Below are 25,283 nucleotides of genomic sequence, written 5' to 3' on the forward strand. Positions count from 1 at the left end.
TGTCATGGGGTACATTCAAACGGTCATGCCAGGCCGAGACGACGCCAGAACACCTGTGTGCCATCGGCGTAGTCGAAGGGCATCACCAAGCATAGAACTCCACAGAGCACACCCAAAACATCACAAGACCGGGGGATGAAAACAACGTCATCAAGATGGAAACGAGGGGAAGCATCGCCGCTGTCTCGGTCAGTAGCAGCTGGCCGACCATGGATTTCTCCCAAACCCCGGTCACATCCTCCCTCCGACGAGACGCAGAGCAGCCGCCAATAGCGCCGGGCAGCGCTAGGATGGACGGCCCCAGATCCAGGTGAATCCAACCAGCAGCGACGTCGACATGCACCCTTGATGCCAAGGCCACCAGTGAGGACCACTGGTGCGGCGCCCCCTGCAGGTGAAGCCACGAGACAGCGACAACCCACCGGGGGATCTGGGAGGTGGAGGGCTCCCAAGATGTAGGAGCCATGACGCCACCTTCGTTTGGCGAGTGCGCGAAGGAGGACGGCGACAACAGAACGGGCGGTGGCGGAGCACGGGACGGGCGCGCAGGGGCAAAGACATCCAGATCGGACTCTGCCATGGCTGATCCAACACGAAGAAGGTCGGGGACGGAGGCACCCTCCAACGGCAAGGCCCGGCGCGGACATGGCCCAAAAGGACAGGGAAATGCCTGGCCATCCGCCACGAGAGGAGAGCCAGCACGGGCAGCATGTCAGAGGCACGAACGCGAAGGGAAAACCACCGGTCGTGGGCGCCGCCGGAGCCAGCTCGCAGAGCAGGATGGGGAGGTGGTCGATGCCGACGATGGAGAGGGACGAGACCAGCCAGGGAGCAAGCCGAAGCCGGGGCAGCCAAGCAGGAGGCCTGCGGGACCGGATCCGGCCACGGACAGCACCCCCGAGCAGGAGGAGGGGCGGATCCGGAGGCTAGCATGCCAGATCCGGCACGGGAGAGGGTGGGAGAGACCGGCTCAGAGGGCCCGCCATGGCCATGTCGACGGAGCTATGGTTGGATTTGAAGGAGCAGGTGGGGTGGTCTAGACGGGAGGTACCTCGCCGCCGCCGTCCGCCGCTAGGCTTCGCCTCGCGGCCTCCTCCGGCGACGGCGAGGGGAGGGAGTGGTGGAGAAGGGCGAAGGGTAGGTGGTGGCGGCGGCCTCCGGAGTCGCCCGAGGAGAGCGACCCGGGAGGCAGGGTTTTTTCCGATATGTTCAGGGGAGAGCTTGTCAAGTGTCTATTCCTAAGACCAGGAGATCATGCAACCCCAGATACCGAAGGAATACCTTGTGTGCTATCAAACGTCACTTCGTAACTAGATGATCATAAAGATGCTCTATAAGTATCTCCAAAGGTGTCTGTTGGGCTGGCATGGATCGAGACTGTGATTTGTCACTCCGTGTGACAGAGAGATATCTCTGGGCCCTCTCGGTAATACAACATCGTGAAGAGCTTGCAAGCAATGTGGCTAATGAGTTAGTCATGAGTTCTTATATTACGGAACGAGTAAAGAGACTTGTCAGTAACGAGATTGAAGTAGGTATGGAGATACCGACGATCGAATCTCGGGTAATTAACATATCGATGTACAAAGGGAATTGCATACGGCATTAACTGAATCCTTGACATCGTGGTTCATCCGATAAAAGATCTTTGTGTAATATGTAGGAACCAATATGGGTATCTAGGTTCCTCTGTTGGTTATTGACCGGAGAGGTGTCTCGGTCATGTCTAAATAATTCTTGAACCCATAGGGTCCACACGCTTAATGTTTGGTGACGCTAGAGTAATATTGGGATATGCATGTTAGTGACTGGATGTTGTTCGGAGTCTTGGATGAGATCCCGGACGTCACAAGGAGCTCCGGTATGGTCCAGAGATAAAGATCTTTTTCAAAGTTCTAGAAAAAGTTTCAGTTTTTTCGAAGAGCTTCTATAAGGTTGCGGAAATTTTCAAAGAAGTCCAAAAGTCCACCAAGAGTTCCACCACGTCTTAAGGTTCATCATGGACTGAGGGGAGGCGAAGGTTGCGGAAATAATACCCCATTGTTTTACAGTTTGTTCTCATCTTCCCATTTATTGAGCGAGGGGATATTCTCTCTCTTTTTTCTGGTCAAACTGGTTGCGTCAGGTCAAACATGGACCAAATTGTTTATAATTATTTTCCGTTCCCAAAACACCAGTAGCATCTCCATAAAGGAAGACATCGTATTCTCCCTCCTCCATTTCTGGTCTTCCGAAATCCATCCTGTCAAACAAGAAACAAACCTCCTCTTTCTCCCTCCTCTCCCCTCTTCGAATCATCGCCGGGGCGCGAATTGGCGCTGGTTTCTGGATTCGACGATGAAATCGCCATTGCGCAAGTTCCGGGGCCTCGCCCTCCCCCACCACCACAAGGAGAAGAAGGACCAACGGCCGCCGCCCGCCAAGCTCGACAACCTCGTCGACGCCGCCCAGGTTTCGCCGACTCCCTACTCTGACTACGATTTCTTTTCCCGGAATCATCACGCGCTGCTGGTTTGGAATACGCCCTTAAATTGGATCGCGAGGGGCTTGGCCGATCGAGAAGTCAGCGGTATTGCCGGGCTGTTCCTATTTTGTTTTTGTGTGTATATCGGTCCTTGTTGGCTGCGGTGAATTCTTTTTGCTCGTGGCGATTCTGTGAGATCGAAGGGAATCAAACTCCAGCGAGGGATACAGAGATCGTTTTTTTTTCTCTTCGTCTGCCTTTCTTCTTCTACGCGTGAGGATGAACAAAGCAAGAGTTCTATGCGACTGCTGTAACGATATTTTTTATATTTCTATAATATGTGAAATTTGTGAGAGCTGATTGTTTTATGTGTTATTCTGGCTGTTACACGCGTTTGATATTTGTGGCTTGGCTCTGCTGGTCAAAGTCTACGGCAGGAAACTTTTATTGGAGAAAGGTGCTATCTGGAACGAGTCTCGGGTCAGCAATTCAAAGTCATTAGTGGAGTAATTTTTTATACGCGATAAACTTAACTTGGCTGATGATTGTTATATACTTATCAAATTATCAAAATATGTAGTGTTTGCTGCTGATTATATATACAGGATTAATATAAAAAAATCTTTTATATTAGGGAGTAATGGCTGCTGAGTCATACCAGCATCGTCCATTTCAACAGCAATGTAGTCAGTCCAACTTAGATGAAAGTGATTGAATCGTTGATAGATGCTTGAAAGGGACTACGGGATTTTAGTCATGGCTAGAGTTGTAGAGCAGCACGGTGGATGAGTGCAGTGCTCTGATTAATCCGCAAGAAGTATTTTATTTCATTTAGTTTTTCTTTTTGATGTTTTGGGATAAAGAATAAAAAGTTGACGCTTTTGCACGCGGCGATAATGAAGGAGAAGATTTAAGCATGCCAATGTTAAATGTAGGATGGTTTGTTTTTGTATGCTGGTTCGTTTCGCTAGAAGGCTACCACTGCCATTTGTCATTCGCCGATGGGGCATGTTGCTAGCAAGCAGTGAATCTCAAAGCTGTTGACGATATACTATTTGCTCATCTACTTTGCCCTTGTAGGATCAAAACTTCAAATATCTATATGAAGTGGGCCAAACCTTAGCTTTTGTGCAACATGATCTAATGGATCCAGACTGCCAAACTCCTGTCAGAATGGTTTTTCCTGCTATTTGTTAGTGCTCACAGTTCACCTGTCACTGACATGTGCAAAGATTATCAGTCTGATGGAAATATGTTTTTGTAACCCAACTTATGTGAGGTTCTTATTTTGCAGGAGATGGAGGAAATGAGAACTTGTTATGATAGCTTGCTTTCGGCTGCAGCTGCAACAACAAATAGTGTATATGGTATGCTATAACATTTCTTTGATATAGTAATTTTTAATGGGACAACGGTGCCCAAGTAACTTCTAATAGAGTGTGTACTTGTGTAATAGTACTTTCATAATTCATTGTGATCAAATGTACACAGAGTTTGCAGAAGCTATGGAAGAAATGGGAACTTGCTTACTTGAGAAAACTGCATTGGATTGCGATGATGATGACAGTGGTGAGTTGTCTGAATTTATAAGCACATATTATGTGGAAACTTGCATTCCTGGATTTATTCTTTGCAGTTTTTGCAGCAAAGGACATTTCTTGATTAATAAAGCTAACTCTGTTATGTTTCATGTTACTGTTTTTTTTCTTCGTCAAAATTACCAGATCCTTCATGAAAAACAAATACCCCTGATGCTACTTTTTCTATGCATTTGATTATTCTAGATCTGTCCATTCGTTTTCTTATGGAACAAGGTGATAGTCGGATTTCAGTGAATCGAGAGCAAAATTCTTGTGTTGTTTGTTTTGGAGGTCTACTTCCTTAGTCATAGAAGTATTTGGTCCTCTTGCGTTATTCATGTGGTCTTTTACCTGCAGGCAGGGTGCTGATGATGCTAGGAAAGGCTCAATTCGAACTACAAAAGTTTGTGGATAACTATGTAAATTTTCTTTCTACCTTAGTAACATTGAACTGAAACAGTCTTAGAAGTTGCCATACTGTCATCTTCCATGTACTGTAATACTCTGACCTGTAATGTTATTTTTTCAGCGCACAAATATCATAAATACAATCACAAACCCTTCAGAGTCTCTTCTCAAGGAGCTACAAGTTGTAGAGGTTTGATCTTTTTGGCTGTGGTTGTCTCAACTTAATTAATACAATTAGTTGCTACCTTCACATTTCGTAATGTCATTCCAATTTAGTGTTCGTGTTGTAATTACATCATTTCAGAATACTAACTAACTAATTGAATTCCTTTTATACTTCAATTTATGAAACCATGACACGCTGTCCCTTTCATTCTTACTGATGCAGGAAATGAAGGACCACTGTGATCAGAAAAGGTACAAACTTTACCTTGAATTTATCACATTTACCTTTTCTCTCTTCAAGTTCTAAAAAATGTGTTTTTTTTTTGCTTCAGAGAGGAATATGAAACCATGCGGTCAGCCTATAAAGATAAAGGACGATCAAGGCATCCCAAAACTGAAACATTCTCCCCAGAACAATTGCAAGCGTCCTATCTCGAGTACCAAGAAGATGCAACATTATTCATATTTCGCATGAAATCATTGAAGCAAGGTCAATTCTTGAGTATTTTAACACAGGCTGCTCGCCATCATGCTGCTCAGGTACTTTAACTCTTCTTCACAGGAGCTATTAATAATTTAATATGGTTCATACGGTGGTATACACTATAATCATCTCATAATTGTTTGAACTTTCAGTTGAGTTTTTTCAGGAAAGGGTTGAAGTATCTAGAGGCTCTAGAACCTCATGTAAAAGCAGTTGCTGAGAAGCAGCACATTGATTATCACTTCAGTGGACTAGATGATGACACTGATAATGATGATTACAGCTCTTACCAGGACAATCATAGTGAGGGCAGTGAGTTGAGTTTTGACTACGGGATAAACTTTCCTGCTTCCAGGAGTTCAATGGATGTAAGCTAACCTTTTCCCAACTCGTCCATTCAATCGTTATTTGACTCATCTACTAAAAACTTCATCTATTCTCACTTTGTACTATACCAGTATCCAGTATCTCCTAATATGAGCACTTTGCGAAGATTTATCTGTGCTGGTCAATACTCAAGTTTTTTTGTGACTGCATAGTCTGTTTCTTTCGGTGTCAGTTAGTAGTTGTGGCACTCCCCTTGGCCAGCTTCCTAACATGAGGTTTTGATGCTGTGATGCTGGAGAGCAGCATACAATTGGATAATGGGGTGAGAGGGGAGAAGAGGGATGAGGAGCAAAATTCGTATTGCTTCAGAACAAAAGATTACAGTCGTCTCTCTTCATACAGTGCCCATGTTTTAAAGTGGCATGCCTGTTTAGACCAAGAAACCAACTAGGACTTCTGCTTGCTGATTACAACTATGTCTTTTGTAATCTATGGGCTCCAGCTCTGAGCCGACTCAAACACCAACTCCTGCCTCTGCTCAGCTCCCTAGCCTGCTGAACTTCTGTCGCAACATGTGAATTGCATGCCGCAGCAATGTGAATTTTTACTGCTATAGCCTGTGTTCTTCTGTAATCTTTTCCACATAACAAAAGAATACTTAGGAAGAATTAGATGGGCCTGCCACTTGATCATAAAAGAAAAGAAAAAGGTTCATGAGGATTGCATCTAATGGTAACGAACTAACATCAGGAGAAACTATGCTGCTGATAATCATTTCATTTTGTTAAATTTTAACCGGTAACTGTTGTAAAGGTAATTGGTTTTCAGAGTGCTTCCTGTTGATGCTAATTTTAATCAGAAAGCCAGTTCTTGGCTTTTCCCTAATTCCTGTTTTCTAGACCATTTTTGGTTACCATGGCCAAATGAGCCAAAGAACTACCATCCCAGAACTTCTGAAAAACTGGATCTAAGAATAGGCTGGTAACTGTATGGTTAGATGTGTATCGCTCTAGAGCAGCAGTGGTGGTGGCCTGTATGTATGCTCAAAGTGTGATAGTGCTGGGGTTTCCACATGAGTTTAAAGTGCACAGTAGAAACATATATTAGTTGAGGTTCCAAATATAATAACGCCACGTTAAACATTTTAGGCGAGGATAGGACTGAAGCCCAAATAAGTTGGTACTCATTTGTAAGCCAGTTCAGCATGTGCTGCTTGGACTGTGGTCTCTGGTGGCATTCATGAGTGCAGTGCATTGAATATGAAAACTTGTTTTTATATTCTAGAATGGAGTGTTGCTAGGCCTCAATTTGCTTGCGGTTGAGGGCTGGCCTCACTGTATTGTGCTCATGGATTGTTTCTTCTAATTAGAAAGAGTAAATTGCTGGAAGGCACAACTCTAGGGGCTAATAACGCAGAACCATAACTCTAGGGGTTTTGAACTGATACTCCAGACTCTGGGGGTAAGTAATAACTAAAAAGAACTCATAATCATGTTGAACTGTTGATTAGTTAGCTGAAGAGAAAACTGGCAGGCGGCACCCACATGTGACAGACTAAGGCACTGGCTCGGCTCACTTTCGGCTTGACCCATTAGTTGACCTCGGCTTGAGCCGGAACCGAAGCTGAGCTGGTTCTATTTTTGCCATATTAGACTGAATTACTAGTTTTTTTTTCTTCAGTTTTTTGGTATTTTTGTGGTGATTTTTTCTTCAGATTTTTGGGTTCTTTTTTCGAATTTACAAAATAGGTCGGCACTTTCAAATAGCTGAGCAAAATATGCTGAAATTTGTCTAGAATGCTCAGGAAACTAGATGAATTACTATCTTTTTCAGATCATTTCTCAAAAGTATGATTTTTTTCAGAAGAGCTCACCTACCGGCTGAAGCCGAAAATGTGCCGAACAACTGCCATAGTCAATGCCATGCCGCCCTGTCTATTAGTCTATTAGAGTTCGCTTTAACCGACTAATTGAGATGATTATGTTTTTTTTTACTGCTTGCCCCTTGAGTCTAGAGTATCAGTTAAAAATACCAGGGTTGTAGTTTTGTGTTACTACAGCCCCTAGACTCGTGTTTTGGTTGATTTTTCTTTTCTCCTGGCAACTTTCAGCAAATTAAACACTACTTTCGCGCTAAATATCAACGACTTATCTATTTTGCTTTGAAAAACTTTGCTGTTATGGTCCACCATAGCTGTTTACAAATCGCATTGATATTTGGTAGTAAATTGGGGATAACTGAGGTGAATTTGCGGGAGAGCAGAATCAGAGATACGGAGCAGAGGTGCCAAATGAGAGGAACACGATACTTCTGATCTGGTCTGTCCTTTCTAGCAAACGTTCGTGTGCTCCTTTTATGTGCCATCCCACATACCTGGGCTTGGTGATCCCCGAGTCTATACGGCAGCACAGCTCAATTCCATTCCTGGGCAGATGCATCACAGTGCTCACCCAGACTTTCCATTCCCATGTTTTAACTAAAGAATGTTAAAATGCTTGTCCTATCTCCTTTTTTATTATCCTTTAAGTTCTAAACATCATTTATTTTGTCTGTAGTTGGATCAGTCTAATATGGCGAGTCCCACGAAACCTCTGAAGGAACATGAGCAGGTAATCCTTGAACTTCTAGTCATGCTACCCTTGCCATTCCATGGTCAACGAGTTACATGCTGGTTACAAGCATTCTCTTAAGGAAACGTGTAGCCATGGTATGTGCTGCCACATGGTTGTCTAGGTTAACCTGAAGTGGACCTGTTTCCATATCAAGTTACTACCTCCGTCACGGTTTAGAAGGCGCGCTTGAAAATTCTCTGGGACCTAGGTGGTTATCTATTGGTTGTGAGATGGGCTAAAAAATAGCATTCACACTACGCATGCATATAGAAATAGTATATGTTATGGCGCTGCTAGAAGGAGGGCGCAAGAAGGCCGGCCGGGGGCCTTTTGCCCACGGCCGGGCAAGATGGAAGGATTTCCTTCTTAATTCTTGCTTGATTAGATTGATACATCTCCTCTCTTTATATAGAGAGGTTTACTTGACTCCCAAGCAAGGCTTACTTGACCCCTAAGAAAGCGACTCTTATCTCTAATTAACCCTAAGACTAACAGGCCCATTAGGCCCATTACGTACTCTAACACTACACCCCACCTGGACATGCAGCTTGTCCTCAAGCTGCAGCCTAACCAACTTATAACCATGACTCGACGCAACCCAAACCTAACACCTAAAAACAAGCCTTTTACATCTCGGCTTGTTTTATTATTCTCAACCTGAAATGGACTGGGACGATTTATTTTGGACCTCTTAACAAAAAGTGGATACCATCCGCACGTCGGACGTGCACGTGTACAGCCACCTGGATCCCATGGACACCATCTGGACAAAAGGAGTGCATGTGTATGGCCACCTGGAAGTGGTCGCAAGAGTGACCAGCAGAGGCGCCCTTGCGGCGCCCGGTGACGGAATGCAGTGGTGCTACGTGGTGCGTTGTTGTCGGTGACACCATGCCTTCTTCCTGCCGGACGGCTGTTGGTCTGCACCGCACAGGGAAGAGTGGGGGGCTTGCGATGGAGAATGACGAGGAGGGGTGCGCCCCCCCAACCGCCAATGTCGCAGACTTGGAGGTCGCTGCCCGTGGGGAAAACAGCATGCCCGCTGCCTGTGGGGGAAACCGCATGCCCAAGATCCCCGGCGGAGCGAATGAGATCGAGGTCCTTTGCGCAGCGAAGGGCAACTTGGAGGAGCGGCAGCTGCAGACCACGCATCTCCCGCACACGCCGACGCGCTAGGAGGCCGCGCGCAGTAGCCTGCAGCCTCACCGCCGCCGACACGTGGCGGGTAGCGATCCAAGACGGAAGCGGTGACGGCGACGGCGGGGACTGGACTTGGTGGAGCGGGACTCCCGCCGGCGCGGTCGATGCGGGGCCGGAGCTAACCGGCGGTGGCTGCGGCAGCGGCTGCGGCGGTGGCGCACCGGGCAGCGGCAGCGGCTGCTGCGGCGGAGGCCGGCAGGAGCGGTGGCTGCCAATGCAGCCAGGGCTGAGCGGTGGTGGCGATGGATGGCAGCTGCAGTGGCCCGGCGAGCGCGGCGAAGGCCGCCTGGTGCGGCGGCTGCCACGACAGCCAGGACGGGGCGATGGATGGCAGCTGCAGTGGCCCGGCGAGCGCGGCGAAGGCCGCCTGGTGCGGCGGCTGCCACGATAGCCAGGACGGGGCGATGGATGGCAGCTGCAGCGGCTGCTGCAGCAGCCCGGCGAGCGCGGCGGGGGCCGCTTGGTGCGGCGGCTGCCACGGCAGCCACGGCGGCGCGGTGGCGGTGATGGGCGGCGCAGCCGGGTGCGGCCCATAGGACCCGGCCAAGAACAGGTGGATCTCCTGGACTGCCTGTGTTAGGTCCCGCAGCGCCCCGGACACCTCCGGGGTGAGGGCGACGGGGGCGGGCGCGACGGAGGATCCCGGCGCGGGCAGGAGCGGGGCGACGGTCGTGACCGGCAGCGGAAGAGATGGGTTGGGCGGCGGTGAAGACATGATCGAACCGAAGCTAGCTGATACCAAATTGTTATGGCGCTGCTAGAAGGAGGGCGCAAGAAGGCCGGCCGGGGGCCTTTTGCCCACGGCCGGGCAAGATGGAAGGATTTCCTTCTTAATTCTTGCTTGATTAGATTGATACATCTCCTCTCTTTATATAGAGAGGTTTACTTGACTCCCAGGCAAGGCTTACTTGACCCCTAAGAAAGCGACTCTTATCTCTAATTAACCCTAAGACTAACGGGCCCATTAGGCCCATTACGTACTCTAACAGTATATCGGAGTACTAATTAGCTACTAGAAATAAATGCAATGCGCCCTAAACCTTGTCTATTATGGAAACGCACGCAAATTTAACTGTGCCTTCTAAACTGTGACGGAGGGAGTACTGCCGTATCAGTTCTTTTTCCTTTTTTTTGGGATGAGAGTTTTGGGGCATTGATATTTTGGTTGAAGTGACGTTCAGTTTTTGCTGGTGATAAATATTTCTGATATAGACTCTTCACAATTTTCTATATAGATCACCTGCTTGAAGCAAACTGTCATCATCTTTTTAGCCTACAGATTGCCGTCATTTTTTTTGTCAGTGGTGTGTGCCTATACTGGGAACTATTGATTATAGTTGTACAAAATGTCATTCCGTATAATATCACTCAATGAAGCACACTAATCTGAACTTCCTTGCTATATAAGGTTTAAATAACAGTGTGATAATCAGATTGGGATTTGTGTATGGTCCTTGCTTCCTTCGCTTGTTCCAGTCCTTGTTTTTTTTTACTATTTTTATACTCCTGCTCTCTTGTTATTTAAGTCTGACGGTGCAGCATTTTGAGTGTGTCCTGAAGTTCTTTTAATTGTCATTTGTTCACTTACAGGAACATGCCAAACAAAGAGAGACTGATTTTGCAGCTCCTCGAGTGAAGCCTGAGTTTGGTACTCAATCAGCACCAATTTTTGCTGATAATGTGCTTGATCCATCTGTGAGGCTTCGCAAGTTGAATTCTCCAATGTTCTCGAGCCCACTACAGTCAAGTAGAACAAACTATTCCTACAAACTCCCGACACCAGCTGATGATAAAATCTCCACTTCAGCAGACACCAACAGATCACCTCATTCAGACAAACCAGAGAGTTCACATGTGGCAGCAAATTTGTGGCATTCCTCTCCGCTCGTGAAAGATTATAAGCCGAGCTCCTTGTATAGCGGGCCTGTTAAGATGCCATCAAGTACTGAGAGGAGATCATCACCATTAGTTTATTCCTACTCCACTTCAGATTCTAAGAAAATGAAGAGGGAATCTTTTTCTGGCCCAATTCCTAGTAAAGCAGGACTAAGCAAACCCTTGTTTTCAGCTGCTGGTCACAGAGCATCAGTAAATTATCCTCCTCGTGTTATGTCAACAAAATCACATGGACCAGGTTCTCTTCCATCTGTGGCTCCAAAAGTCCCTAGGATAACTTCACTGCCAACAACATCCCCCAGAATTAGTGAGCTTCATGAGCTGCCTAGGCCTCCTGCAGCTTTAGACACTCTCCGGCCTGGTTTGGTTGGATATTCTGGTCCTTTGGTATCAAGGCGGCAAATTCCTACCCGTGCCTCCCCACCGTCAAATACAGCATCACCGCTTCCACGACCACCTGCTGCCATGACTCGCAGCTATTCTATACCTTCAAACAGCCAAAGAACACCTATTATTACTGTGAATAAGTTGTTGGAGTCTAGGCATAGCAGAGAGAGCAGCGAAGTGTCCTCGCCCCCACTAACACCTATATCTTTGGCAGATGTTTCCCGCAAAGCAATAGCAGAAACAACTATAGACACCAGAAGGATGAAGGGTAAGTTTCTACTGCTAAATAATTGGTTTCACACATATTTATCTCTAGATAATAATTTCATGTTTAAACCTCACCATAGATTTCTGTTCTGAACTGTACCTTAAGTGTTGGTTTTACTCCATTATTGTTTTCGATCATCTCACTGCGATATGTTTTCCATTTTTAGATATCTGCTCTTTTCAATGGTTTCATTGGTTTTGATCATGGCATTGTGAGTAGTTTTAGGCAAAGTATTTAGATCATACTATACTTCACAACTTCACATGTGAATGAAATGCAATCCACTCATGATTTTTTTTGCAAGATTCCAAGATTCAGATATATTCAGTATTTTACTGCACAAATGCTACTACACACAATGTATAATGCCATGTCTAACTATACTCTATCCTTTGATTGCAGAAACCTCGTGAGCACTCACACATCCAAACCTGTTTATAATTGTAGGCAATTTTGTACGTAAGTAGTTTGCATTCTTGGTTTTCTTCAATAGTCTTTGGTGTATTTTGTGAAACAAAAAGGTGAAATAAAGATAGCAATATTTTACCTTCATTCACATATGAAAGACTTCCTATCCTTGGCTTATTTATTTGGCCTGCTTATTGGATTATTTTTACTCCATGGCTTGCATATCTGAAGTATTTATTGGATTTAGGTGTATCTGTCCACCATTGTCCTTGTTTGCACAGAGATTCAGTTTTTCAAAGTGCGGGATGATATATAACTCGAATGGTTAAATTATTGTTTCTTTAATCAGTGGATATATATATATATATATATATATATATATATATATATATATATATATATATATATATATATAAGAACCTCACTTCACAATTATGCGGTCTACTAAAAACAAATTTGTGCCAAGTTCAAAAAACAAATCTGTGCTGACATAAGCCTGTTTTTGTGCTAATTATATATACATGATAATGATTTGATGTTCTCCTAACATAGTACTGATGGTCCATTCGTCCTGAGCTGAATTCGTGGTGGGTTTTTAAGTAAAAAATAGCACATGATGGAGCTAGACTATAAATGGGACGCGTCGTTTCCATGATTGTGATCCAAAGTCTAATAATTGGGCGTTGTGAGTCAAAGGTTGGGTATAGCTTTGAGCTTCTTTTTTTTCTTTTTTTCTTTTTGCGAATCAAAGGACTCACATTAATTGGTAGGAATATGCTTACAATCCTTCAAAAGGAGCTGAAAAATCAGGGGAGGTGCATCCAAGATCAAAATCGACCTATTCGCACGACATATTGCAGATTTAGCTAACCCATGAGCCACCTAACATCTCTGAAGCGTGAAGAGAGCCTCCAGACTTCTCGGTACCGGAAGCACGCCGGCGACCTAGAGCGCGTTTGGATTCCCTCGGCTCCGCGCCGGAGTGAAAGTGACAATCCAATTTTAATTTGCGGAGCTGATAAATCGCCGCTCCGCTGCCGAACAGGCGCCTAATCTCACTGCCTTGGATCAACGAGCGGGCGACATTGGAACAGTTCGGCTCCAGGATGCAATGCATGTCAGCACGTTCAGAAGGCAGTCTTTTGTCCCTTCCACGCATGCCAAGCGCTCAGCCACTTTGACTCGTACCACCCGGAACAGCCGCTGCTAGCAACACTTCGCCTCTACAGTTTTGCACCACCTCATCTTTGCTATAGAGCTAGCATCAACATTTTAATAGATGAGGCAAATCTTTGAAAAAAAAATCTTTGCCCTTCCGTCCGGGGGAGGAGACTGAGCATCTTCTGGTGCCAACAGTCTATGTTTTTCTATCGGGCGCTGCTACGGATCAACCGACTGATTTCCTGGGAAATCAGTCGGGTCAGAAGCCGTCCGATCCATCTTGTCTAAGCCGTTAGATGGGTCAACGCTTCATCGTCCACCTTGCTTCCCCCGAGCACACTCAGCGACGCATGGTTCATCGCTTCCTTCCTCGCCCGAGCACACGCCGTAGTTTGCTGTTACGTCCCCCGACAGTAGCAACGCTGGCGAGGGCTACATCCCAGCACATGCGGCCGCGACATATGCATCGCAGCACGAGGCGGCGATGCAGCGTCGGAGGCAGCGCGTCGGCCATGACCATGACGGAAGCTGCAACGCGTCTGGGACGCTGCGCCGGCGGTGACCATAGATGAAGGTGCGGCGCAGTGCTCGCTACTGATGCTATGCAGCACCGGCGATGACCTGCGGATGCTGTGATGCAGCACCGGCGGCGGCGATGGACGAAGCTGCGACGCGGCGCTGGGAGTTGCTGCTATGCAGCGCCAGCGGCGGCCATGGACGAATCTACGACACGGCGCTGGGAGTTGCTGCTATGCAGCACCGGCGGCGGCCATGGACGAAGCTGGGACGCGGGGCGGGGAATTGCTGCTATGCAGCGCCGGCGACGACAGATGTTGCAACGCCGCACGCGGCAGCTATGACGGGACCTATGAGGCAGTGCGGCGGCCATGACTGCAGCTGCAACGCAGCACGTGGGGGAGGGGGGTGCTGCGATGCAGCGTCGATGGTGACGGGGATGCGGCGATGGAGCACCGACGGCGACGGGTGCTGCAAGCGACGACCATGGCCGAAGCTGCGATTCAGTACGAGGATCTGTTGCTATGCAACTCCGGCGCGGTTCAAATGCAGCCGCGGAGGCGCTTCATTGCAGCCCCTGGCGTGGGATGAATCAAGGCGGCGCCGCCGATGGTCGTCCCCTCCTCCACGGCCGTCGTTGTGGTGTTTGCCTCTTCTCTGCTGCGTGACGAACCAGGGAAAAGAAGAACGGGTGGAGGATTGACTCCGTGAAGAAGATAAGATGAAGGGGGTCGAAGCGGTGGGAGTGCCCCCACAGGGACACGTGGTGAGCAAAGAAAGCAGTTTACGGGAGAGAAAATTCATCGGGCTGAAATTAAACGTTTCCCTTTTTTATCAGTTGCTTTGTGTGGTAGTATGATAGCAACATCCTACAGTCAGAACAGAGCAACACACATGGACTCGTGCTACTAACGAGATAAAAGAAAATCTTTCCTAAGAGAGAAATGATTAGATGAAACAAAGCTTGGAGTTGTAGAGCTGTCAAGCCATTAGTTACGCTATACACACCCTGTAAAAGAAGGGAGTTCGGGAGTGGATCAACAAAAAATAGCCATGTTATCAATTCAATCATCTTGCAATCATCAATTCAAAACATCCACACCTCAAGTTGGAGGGGGCCGCCATATTAACAAGTAGAACTGACCGCATACGTCCACACATGTATTATTAGAACCACTATTAGTTCATCTGTGGCTGTCATGAACGTACGCCGACGATGCAGGCTCATGTGCACTTGCATCCCTTGTCTAGATGCTAAAAACAACTCTAGCAGAGTTTTCATATTGGCAGCCTTCATAGCGTTTATGGAGGACGCTTCATATGCATTTGAAGGATGACAAGGCGATGTGCATACTCAAAATCCCATACATGTAGCTTAAAAAAGAAATCTCCTGTGGGACCCGTTTATCATTGGCTGCAAGACCTCTTGCTTCTCCACCTCAACAGTGGAAGGTTTCCGCACTAGATTCCAACATGGATCACAACTAGGATTTGAACAACCATAATTGTGATCCCCTACTAGAATTTGTGCCATGGGTTCTTCCTCCTTTTTGAAGTGGCCTCGCAGGCGGGAGAGGCTTTGGCTGCGGTCGAAGAGCGTGGAGCCTCGCTCTTTATAGGTGGGAAGGCGTGAGGGCCTCACGATTAATGGTCGGGCTCACGTCCCATTGCTCGCGTGATTGGCCGATGGGACGGAGCCTCATAATTTCACTTTGGGATCAAGGCAATGTACCATGGTTGAGGGTGACGACTCATTTTCTATGCCCACGGTTTTGACGATGTCCCGTCAAAGGGCTTTTGGCCCACCCATATGTTGTATCTCCTCGGAATCACCTCCAGTTGGCAAGGTCGGGGGCTATTGTCCGTGATACGGAAAACAGGGTCCCCTCGATAAAGCAAGACGGTTCATCCCCATATCCCAGCAACGTGCGTTAGTAGGTGCTACAAAGAGGCGGTACGAATCCGATGTTGGACGATAGAGTCCCCAGGCGCTTTTGACACCACCGTCCCTCCCTGGGGACGGGGGTTATGTGGTGAGCCATACTCGCCATTTGGGTACAAGTGCTTGGTGGGGCGGTGTTGGCAACCCCCCCCCCCCCCCTCCCATGGGCTTTCCGGGGTGGCGAGCCCCTACCCACTCCATTCCGCCGACACACTACATTCCACTGACAATGGAAGCCCAGGAGGTACTGTAGGGGTACAACAATGTGGTGACATGGGTGTCCTTTGCCTACCGCTGCCCACCCAGTGGCGGCATGATGGACCCCGTGTGGGCGATGTGCGAAGAGCGCCACCCCATCCCAGTCGGTACACGGGTCGTGGGGGTTTCTTCTTTCGAGTTATATAAGGAAAGACGAAAGGCCGTCCGAGAAAAAGTAAGGGAGAGAAGGTTTAAGAACTCATTGGCCCCGTTGTAAGCGGGAGAGCTCTCGATATACGACAGAAAACACACAAACCAAGAGTAAGGTGTTACACCTCGCGCGGTGACTTGAACCTTGTAAATTGTGTTTGTGTCTCTAAAGTGATTGGAGTGTTTTAACCCCGGGCCGAACAATCTAGGAGATCTCCCTGGTCCCTGCTCTCGGTGATCACCCATCGACAGGTTGTCTCTGCTTGGACAAGGAGACAATTGTGTGAGGACGTCGATCCCTTCTTAAAGGCGTTGCTGCGGAAGAAGTCGACTAAGTTATAGGTCTTCATGTAATATCCTGTAATTTTGCTTAATATATAATAAGAATAGATGTGTGTGTCACAACGATGCAAAGGATGGGGCTTTAACCTCCTGTTCGAAAAAAAAGATGGTATTCTAATTCTTGTTATCTTGATATTTTGCATTCCAAAATGTCAAAATTTTGCGCAAATATTTGCAAGCACACACAATATAGCCTGTTACATACTCCCTCTGGCCAAAAATATAGTGCATATTTAATCTAAAAGAATAGTGTGTATTATTATTAGAGTCAAATATGTAAAATTTGACCAAGTTTTATGGAAAAATTAATTAACATATAGATTACTAAATCAATATTTCTAGATTCATCATGAAATTTGATATTTTTTCTATAAACTTGCTCAAACTTTGTGAAGTTTGACTTCCATAGAAACCAACACGCAGAATCTTATGGACAGAGGGAGTACTATTTAGTATCACTGTTAACCGGTTTTCCAAAATCTCTGCTTCATGAAATCTTTGTTAATTTCACAAAGATTTCACGTGAGTGGTCTACTTGTACGCTAGATGTAGAAAATGAATCTAAGCTGTACTGTTGGAAAACTTTGAAAGAGAAATCCAAGCCCAACTTTCCGCTTCATGATACCGTTGGCTCTAGAAAAGGAACTTTTCCGTGCAAGAAGCCATGGCAGCCATCAAAAGTTGTGATATTCTTCATCCAAAGACTTCGGTTCCTGTCTCCGTCCCGTTGCAAGAATAAGGGCACGCGATCGTTTTTGATTGACACGTAGAAGATGAGGAATGGACAGAAAGTTGTGTGAAGTCAACTGCCCCTTACCAACTTGGTAAGGCCGAGATGCGTTCTGAAAGGGGGAAAACGTTTTCAGAAAGCAAAGTGTAACTTTCATGCACCAGGCATTTGATTGTCGAAACAAATTGCCTGAATATGAACAGTTGGATATTCAGAAACCTTCAGAGTAGCATGAGTTGTTAGGGGACCTCTAATCTCTGTACATCCTAGACGGACTTTCTATTACCACAACAGATAAAAGGATGCATTTATTTATTTAGTGCGAGCAAGATTTCTTAGTTAGTAAGATGAGTTACACAAACCCAAACTGTAGGGAATAATAACTTTAAATAGGCGTGGACGACGCCCCCTCCTCGTCCCCACATCACAAAAGCATAAGGTACTCTGCAAGGTAGATGAGCTCTTCTCCAAAATGATAGTACTACATATCCAAGAGGGAATATATCGAGATTTGCTTTGGATTGCGTGACCACGGCAAACTTTCTGTTTTATTGGAAATGGGAAATCGGAATGATAACTGTTGTGTCGGTATTGTTCTGCAAGTGTATGCACCTCTCGCCATTTAACTGAAAATGTCCATGCCCGGTGGACCTCAGCCTCCGTATCCTTCCCCCTTAGCCTAGTGATCGAACCGAATATATTCCGGTGCCATGAAATATATATGCGTCAACGATCAGTGACCGGTATCTGTCGAGGCTGCGGACGGCGGCAAACTGATAAGTTAGCATCCTAGCTCCCACATTTTGGCTATAAATAGCACGAAACATAAGCCGCAATGCGTCACCAATGTTCAGTAGGAAGAAGAAGCCTGGGAGAAGATGGGTCTTGCATGAGGGCCAGAGCCTGCCTGGTCTGGTAGCCAAGGATGACTTGCCTATATGCTCTTTCAGAAGCCCCGGTTATTACATGGCTGGTTTCGGATGAGTTCCATGATAGGCGGTCACCTTGGCTAGCCTGAGCAGCTCTTGTCTGTCATGGAAGGCCTCTCCTTCTCATTCTCGGCCATTCTATCTCAGGGTCTTAGGACTGTTTGAATTTCAGCTGACAGGTAATATGATTCAATGGCTATTCATGAATATATATGGCCTGTAGTTATTTGTTTCCAGTGCTCCAATGCATCTGCCCCTGCTATCTACGGTGTCCTAGAGAATTGTTGATGTCCTAGAGAACAGTAATTGCCATTTTTCTGCTCTCACAGCTAGCCAAATCATCACAATTATCATAGCCGTTGGATAAGCTAGCTCAATCCACAATACCCGTGCGATCAAGATGTTGAGAGCCTCTCCACTAAACAGCATGCAGTACCCTACGCTTACAATTTAAGTGGGTTTTTAATACTATCATCACCTCCTATTAAGTTCAGACTCATGTATGGTTCGCCCTCTCATCACATGGCAAAGCAACGTGAGTAATACTTATGCTTTCTTATTCGTCCTTCATGGTACAGCTTGTGCATAGAACGTAAGTTAATGTTCAGATTTCTTATTTTGTTCAGGTAGGCCAGACCATGCAAGGGGATAGTACGTTTTATTTTTATTAAACCTTCAATTACTCTGAGCATGTAGACCAATATAGGTCACCATGCGTCATGTCAGCACTTCCTGTTTTGGTTTTTTTTTCTTCTGAAAAGGAGGATGACCCCGGCCAAGACCCTGCTGCACCACGCTGCCGAGACTCCACATCATCGATGCGTGACATGGGACGCCGCTCCACCATTAAAACCGTCCGCTGGTCCCTCGAGCCAATGCACACCTTCAAAAATGACGCCCCAAAAAGAGAACGACACAAGAGCGCCGTCATTATCAGATCGACTGATCAAGGGTTTCTTCCGGAGGTAGCGAGAGGAGTTGGGAGCTTCACCTCGATGATGCCTTCATGAAGGAAGCAACGCCAAAGGCGTCACCATCACCGGCTCCGGCCATCGGCCGAAGACCAGATGTTCATCCAGATCTGTCCCAAGAACATCCAAGCGTACTGGTCGGGACGCGCGAAGGCAAGAGTCCGGATAGGCAAAGCCAAGGTGTGCACGCGCATTAGTCTGGCTAGCGCAAACGTACAAGCATAGTCGAGGGCATGCGACCCTGACAGGGTGACCCGGCCTCTCCTCGCGCAGCGCACCGTATGGAGCGGCACACGCGGGCGCGATCAAAATCACCACATAACGGTGACCCCGGCGCGCCCACGGTCCACCCATTATAGACCCCCTAGGTAGGCCGGGCGTTGTTCGAGCAGATCAGACCGTGCGGAGAGCCCCAGGAAGGCAGCTGCAGGAGTCCAGCACAAAACGGACGGCGCAGAGAGCCTCCTTGCCGAGCAGGTCTCTAGCACTGGTCGGCTGGTGTGAGTGTGACACACGCCCCGCTTGTCGCGAGCAAACCAGTCCGACGCAGGCTGAAGACTCCGACAGACAGGTCCGCCTTTCCCATCGCGCGCGGGGCAACATGCGTAACCTAGCACGATGGCCTAGGTTGCGTCCACGGTCCATCTATCATGAACCCCTGAGGCGACCCGTCTGGATCCGCGCCGTCCGGGCAGATCGATCGGCACGAAAAGCCCAGAGAGGCGCCCGCGGCACGCCACCACACAACGGACGGCGTGTAGGCCCTCCTCGTCCTTGGAGGCTCCCACTAATTTGTACGGATTGGAGCTAGGCATCAATAAATTGAGTTTCGGTGACACAGGATAGGCACAACCGCATAAGACCACCATGGCATGAATGAAAACAAAAAACGAACGGTGCTGCTAGCTGAAGTCATCGCCCGGAACAAACCTGAGAGCAACCGAGGATAGCCTCTTTTTCTTGTATTCCTCCCGAAGCTTGCAACTCAAAACAGACACCGCTGAGAAACGGAGAGAACGCAGACTGCAGCATGCAAGGCTCAAGGAATGCGTACTCATCCCAAGGCAAGAAAGATTCATCCTTCTCGAATCATTACCAATCGGTGGTTCTTTGGTAATTGCGTTCCAGCACACGTCCTTTTTCCTCATGAAGATTCTTGCTGTTGTCCTACTTCGGTTCTTGCAAAGAGCCTCACATGTGGTGTGATTTTCTGCTTGATCATTGTTTCTGAATGCTTAGTTGGAGTTTAAATCCAAATAAACATTCTCTGAAGTTGGTACGGTTTGTATTTTTTGAAGGCAAAAAACTGAAGTTGATAGATTTACGCCCTGTATTCTTTTTCGTGGAAACCTGTTTCAGTGCACAACTTGTTCCCATACCCTGAAGCAAGCGTGTACCCGCCACCGAGCTCACATGGCTACCAGACCCACCTTGGCGAAGAGAACCCTTCCTATAACTGGGCAGGGCAACCGGCTCCATCTGATCGTGGACCTCACTTGTACAGCTACCAAGATGATCCTGACTGCCTCACCTTCCTGAGAGGATGGTATGATGCTTTTTCTGAGCTCATTTCTCTACATAGCATGCATAGTTGGGACATGCAGTTTGTTACTCCCTCCGTTCTAAATTACTCGTCGCAGAAATGGATGTATCTAAAACTAAAATACATCTAGATACATCCATACTTACGACAAGTAATTCAGAACGGAGGGAGTAGTATATATGGGCTTTGTTAGGCCCTGCTACTGGCTGTGCTACTGCTAACCGGTACCCCGTGATGGCTACATGCTTGGCTGGGCTGTGCTGCTGCTGCTTGTTGGAGCAGTGTTGCTACTACTGACTGCTACTACGATTACCTGCTGAGACGTGTGTCTAGCCTTCTCCCCTTGGGTGATTCCCGGGTACTCAAGTTGAACAACTTTGCTTGTGCCTGACTATGGTCTCATCTGTACTCCTGTGTAACTCTAGACATGAGTGAAATAATGAGGCTGCCAGCCGGTTCTTTCTTTGCAAGTTCCGTAGAGCTTGCTGAGCTCCTACTGTACGTTGTGAGAGTGTAATAGTGGTGCAGACGAGACGAGCCGCGCGAGTCTGAAACGACGACAGAAGCGCGCACACGTTTTTTGTCTGTCTGTCCTATAGAGCAGTGGGCGGGCAGCTCGACATGGCTCAGAGGCCACGCCGGCGCAGGGCGCGGCGTGGGTGCGCGCCCGTGCGACCCTGGTGCAGATTACGACGACTCGGCGACTGCACGCCTGACACAGCCGAGTGGGACGGCCGGCCTGCCGCGGCGCATCTTGTCTTTTGTTCCATTTCCACTCCACCCGACCAAAGAACGGAGGCGATGCTCGGGTCGCGCCGCGGCGTTTGGCTTGCTACCTGCTCGCGGCGTGTGCGTTTCCTGTCCAGCCAAATACCCCTGTATCGCACGTCTCTGCCGCCGCATCCACATCCACACCCGTACTCGTCGCTAGTCTAGAGCCTCTGCTGGAGTTGGGAGCCTACACACGGCAGTCAGGTCACGTCGCGATCCTCTCAGCTCGGAGTAAGAGCATCTACTGTCGGATTTTGTAAATCCGGCCCTTCAAATACCCGCAGACGTCATGAGCACTAACCGGGCAACCTTCAAATTATGTCGCCAATATCCGTGTATTTCATATCCGGTCCCTCATATCCATACTAGCAATTAAAGTAGAAAAAAAGAACGTAGATCACCGATGGATGTCCAAAAAATTATCAAAGTTCACATAATTCACATAAACTTAAACTACATTACTAAAAACTAAAACTGAAGACGGAGACGACGGAGATTCACCACTTCCTCGCCGGCCCTTTGCCCTTCCGGTCGCCGGCGCGACTGTAGGCGTCGGCGGCTGGTGGCGGATCGTTCGAGTCGTCGGAGGAGCTGTCCGAGACGTCGTCGTCGGAGTCGAAGAGGATGACGAGCCATTTTAGCCGTCGAACCTCCCTGTCCTGCTGCCGCTTCAGCTTCGCAAGCCGAACCGCCTCCGCCACTGCCTCCGCCGACTCGCGCTCGGATTGCTCAATGGCAATCCGTAGCACCTTGGCGTTCTTCCGCCGGAGCCGCCGCGCGTCCGTCTTCGCGGTCGTAAGCGACCAGCGGTAGACCCATTTGAGGAGCCGCGCATCCTCATCGGGCTCCGCCTGCATCTCGCGGCGGCGGAGCACGGACTGCTCCGCCTCCCCCCTCTCCCTTTCTCGCTGCCGCTCTCGGCGGGCGGCGCACGCCTGATTCAGGCGTGCGCATCCGGGCTGGTGGGGCGGGCACAAGCACCCGCCACTACCCATGTGGGGGAGCAGCAGCCAGCGGGGGCAGGGGGGAGCGTAGGGGAGGCGCGGATTGCGCAAGCCGCCTATCGGAGCTGCGCCCGGGTCGAGAGGGGCCAGTGCAGGCATCCGAGTTGCACCAACAGTGAAGCTGCAGCTGCGGCGAGGCTGCAGATCCGGAGCTGCCCCTGGTCTCCACCTTGGACCGCTCTAAGGCGACGCGAAGGGCAAGCTCATAGTCCGGATCTAGCTCGAGGTCGGAGCGGCTGCCGGAGCTCGACATTGTGTCGTATTCGATCGGAATCGCTGCGGGAAAGGAGAGGACAGAGTGAGAGAGAAGAATGAGTGAGCTAGGGTTTCGGAGTAATGAGTCGGATGGAGTTTTTTGTGGGACATCCTTGGGGTCGGTGGTGGGCCGGCGTTGTCAGGCGGACGTGCCTGGGCCACCCCATATTCACCCCATATTTGGGCTGAATATGAGAAGTCCCGGTTAGTCCGGGCATTTGAGGCGTACGTCTAGGTCAAAAAATCGTAATCGGTCAGTGACCGGGCGGGCGGCCCGGGCGTTTGAGGATCTACAATCGGATCCCCACATCCATCCTAAACACCCGGGTGGATTGTCCGGTCATTGCTGAGATAAAAACCGCACCTAGCCGGACTCCTCACAGCTAGTCCAATCCTCCGGACAGTCCAACAACCCCCATATCTAGCCTATATGTAGGATGGACATGGGAAGGCCCGAACGTGCCCGGGCACGCCGCCACGTTGGACCGGCCCGCTATGGCCCGAGCCATCCTCACCAATGTACCCACAAAAACCCCATTCAGCTGATCATCCTAGTCAAACCCCACTCCTCTCTCAGTCCTCTTTGTTGGGATATCCTCCTCGTGTGGGTTGTGAGGAGATGAACATTTGAAGCCTTTTAGGCAGCCCAAGAGGTGCAGAAACTCACTACCCATTAGGGTTATGACCTAGGGTCATTTTGGACTTTGCACGTGAGTGAATGGGGATGCTTTAGCCTCCATCCAGTAGCCACCACCAAGTGTTACGAAAATCAGTTCATCCTCCAAGGGAAGAGAGAAAACCAAAAGAGAAAGGAAGAAGAGGAAGATTGAAGGAAGAAGCAAAGGGAGCTCCTCCCCAAGGTAGTGATGGTCTAGATCCACTACCTTGTCTCCTTCAAGCTTCGGTTCCACCATCTTCGATGAGATTGTTCCAATCCCTAGTTCTTGAGCCCCAAATCTTGGTGTCTTCATCCAAGATTCAGGAGTCTTGATTTTATGAGATCCTTTGGTGTTATCTAGAGAAGAACTTGTTGTATCCCACATTCGATAATAGTGGAAGAGGATTTGGATGGCTTTGGCCCGTGGTTTTTCCCCTCGAGTTGGGGGGGGGGGGTCCACGTAAAAATCTGGTGCCTCTTTGTTGATGCTTGCTGCTGTCTAGAAAGTTACTCCTACCACAAGACACTCGGCTAAGGAGTGTCTTGTCTGCTGAGTAACATTTTATCTCCATATATGCTGATGCATATGCTTCCTTTCGTGCTATGCAACAACCCTTGAGTTAGTACATGATGTGGTGCTAAGATTACTTTGATTCCACTGCAGTTTTCAGTTAACCACAAGTCCATTTGCGTGCCAATTCGCAACACTCTCGCCCTCTCCGCTCTCCTCCCTTTCAGCCCAATCTATCTCGTCCCCTCAGCCATTGCTGAAAGCGGCTCTGGCGAGATTGATTGGGTGGGACTGTCCGTCACAAACTCATTGAGCTCATCTGACCTAGACGAGGAGGAGCTCGCGCTTGTGGATGGGCCGGGGCAGGAGCTCCTCCACGGCGTCCTCGACGTCCTAGGTAGGCAGCTCATCCTCCATGGCGGCCCGGCGCTGCCCTACGCGCTCTCTGCCATCCCCGGTGAGGCGGCAGGGCGAGCAACGGCGCCCAGCACCGCCAGCACCTGTCGTTCTAGGAGTCGCTGGGTGTTGGTGCCTGCACCCCCAGCCCGCGGGTGCGACAACGATAGCCAGAGATGGTGGATTGCGCCTGTTGGGAATCGTTGCATGGAAAACAAAAAAATCTATGCACACGCAATGATCTATCCACGGAGATGCATAGCAATGAGGGGGAGAGTGTGTCTACGTACCCTCGCAGATCGTAAGCGGAAGCATTTATACAACACGGTTGATGTAGTCGTACACCTTCACGATCCGCCCGATCAAGTACCAAATGGACGGCACCATCTTGATCCAACAAGCGGGGTGAGGTAGTAGATGAGTTCCGTCAGCATAACGGCATGGTGACGATGGTGGTGAAGCAATCCCGCAGGGCTTCGCCTAAGCACTGTGACGATCTAGAGCGGAGGAGTAAACTAGAGGCGGAGGGGTCTCAGCAAACGGCGTGGAATAAGCTGTGTATTGTGTGGCACCCCTCCCCACATATATATAGGCGTGGGAGGGGAGGAGGCAACCCCTAGGGCGCCCCAACAGGTGTGGCGGCAGCCCTAGGGCTCCTCCCTGTGGTGTGCCAAATAATGGCACACGGGGAAGGAAAGGGGAGAGGCGCCCCCTTCTTTCCTTCCTCCCTTCTCCGGGATATGGTGAGAGGAGGAAGCGCCCCCCCCTTACCATGTATTAGGTGTGGCTTCCCTAAATGGGGCGCACCAGCCCATGTGGGCTGGTGTGTTCCCTTCCACTTGGCCCACTAAGGCCCAATACTCTCCCGGTGCCTCCGGAACCCCTTCCGGCTTTCCGATAACTTTCCGCTGCATTCCGAAACTATTCCGGAGACCAAATAGCATTGT

The 25,283-nt window shown here is 48.7% G+C and overlaps 2 protein-coding genes across 4 annotated transcripts; one reads left to right on the top strand and one right to left on the bottom strand.

The window, feature by feature from the left end:
• Positions 1-2,187: 2,187 nt before the first annotated feature.
• LOC125537683 (uncharacterized protein At2g33490) lies at positions 2,188-12,407 on the top strand. 3 transcript variants are annotated; one of them, XM_087544113.1, is made up of 12 exons: positions 2,212-2,451; positions 3,545-3,656; positions 3,759-3,831; positions 3,956-4,033; positions 4,402-4,463; positions 4,574-4,642; positions 4,841-4,869; positions 4,950-5,157; positions 5,254-5,469; positions 7,984-8,037; positions 10,831-11,791; positions 12,194-12,407. In XM_087544113.1, exons 3-12 carry the CDS (start codon positions 3,762-3,764, stop codon positions 12,202-12,204), a joined length of 1,758 nt encoding a protein of 585 aa, XP_087400239.1. In that variant the 5' UTR covers positions 2,212-2,451; positions 3,545-3,656; positions 3,759-3,761; the 3' UTR covers positions 12,205-12,407. The 3 variants fall into 3 exon arrangements, with proteins under 3 accessions (XP_087400238.1, XP_048556965.1, XP_087400239.1); XM_048701008.2 differs by lacking the exon at positions 3,545-3,656 and having other exon boundaries at positions 2,191-2,451; XM_087544112.1 differs by lacking the exons at positions 3,545-3,656; positions 12,194-12,407 and having other exon boundaries at positions 2,188-2,451; positions 10,831-12,179.
• On the bottom strand, positions 9,128-10,819 carry LOC147985509 (uncharacterized). The gene has a single exon (XM_087544114.1). It carries the CDS (start codon positions 9,953-9,955, stop codon positions 9,359-9,361), a length of 597 nt encoding a protein of 198 aa, XP_087400240.1. The 5' UTR covers positions 9,956-10,819; the 3' UTR covers positions 9,128-9,358.
• Positions 12,408-25,283: the final 12,876 nt, after the last annotated feature.

This window comes from Triticum urartu, chromosome 2A (genome assembly GCF_056163025.1).
Source record: "Triticum urartu cultivar PI428250 chromosome 2A, HENAU_Tu73, whole genome shotgun sequence".
NCBI lineage: Eukaryota > Viridiplantae > Streptophyta > Magnoliopsida > Poales > Poaceae > Triticum > Triticum urartu.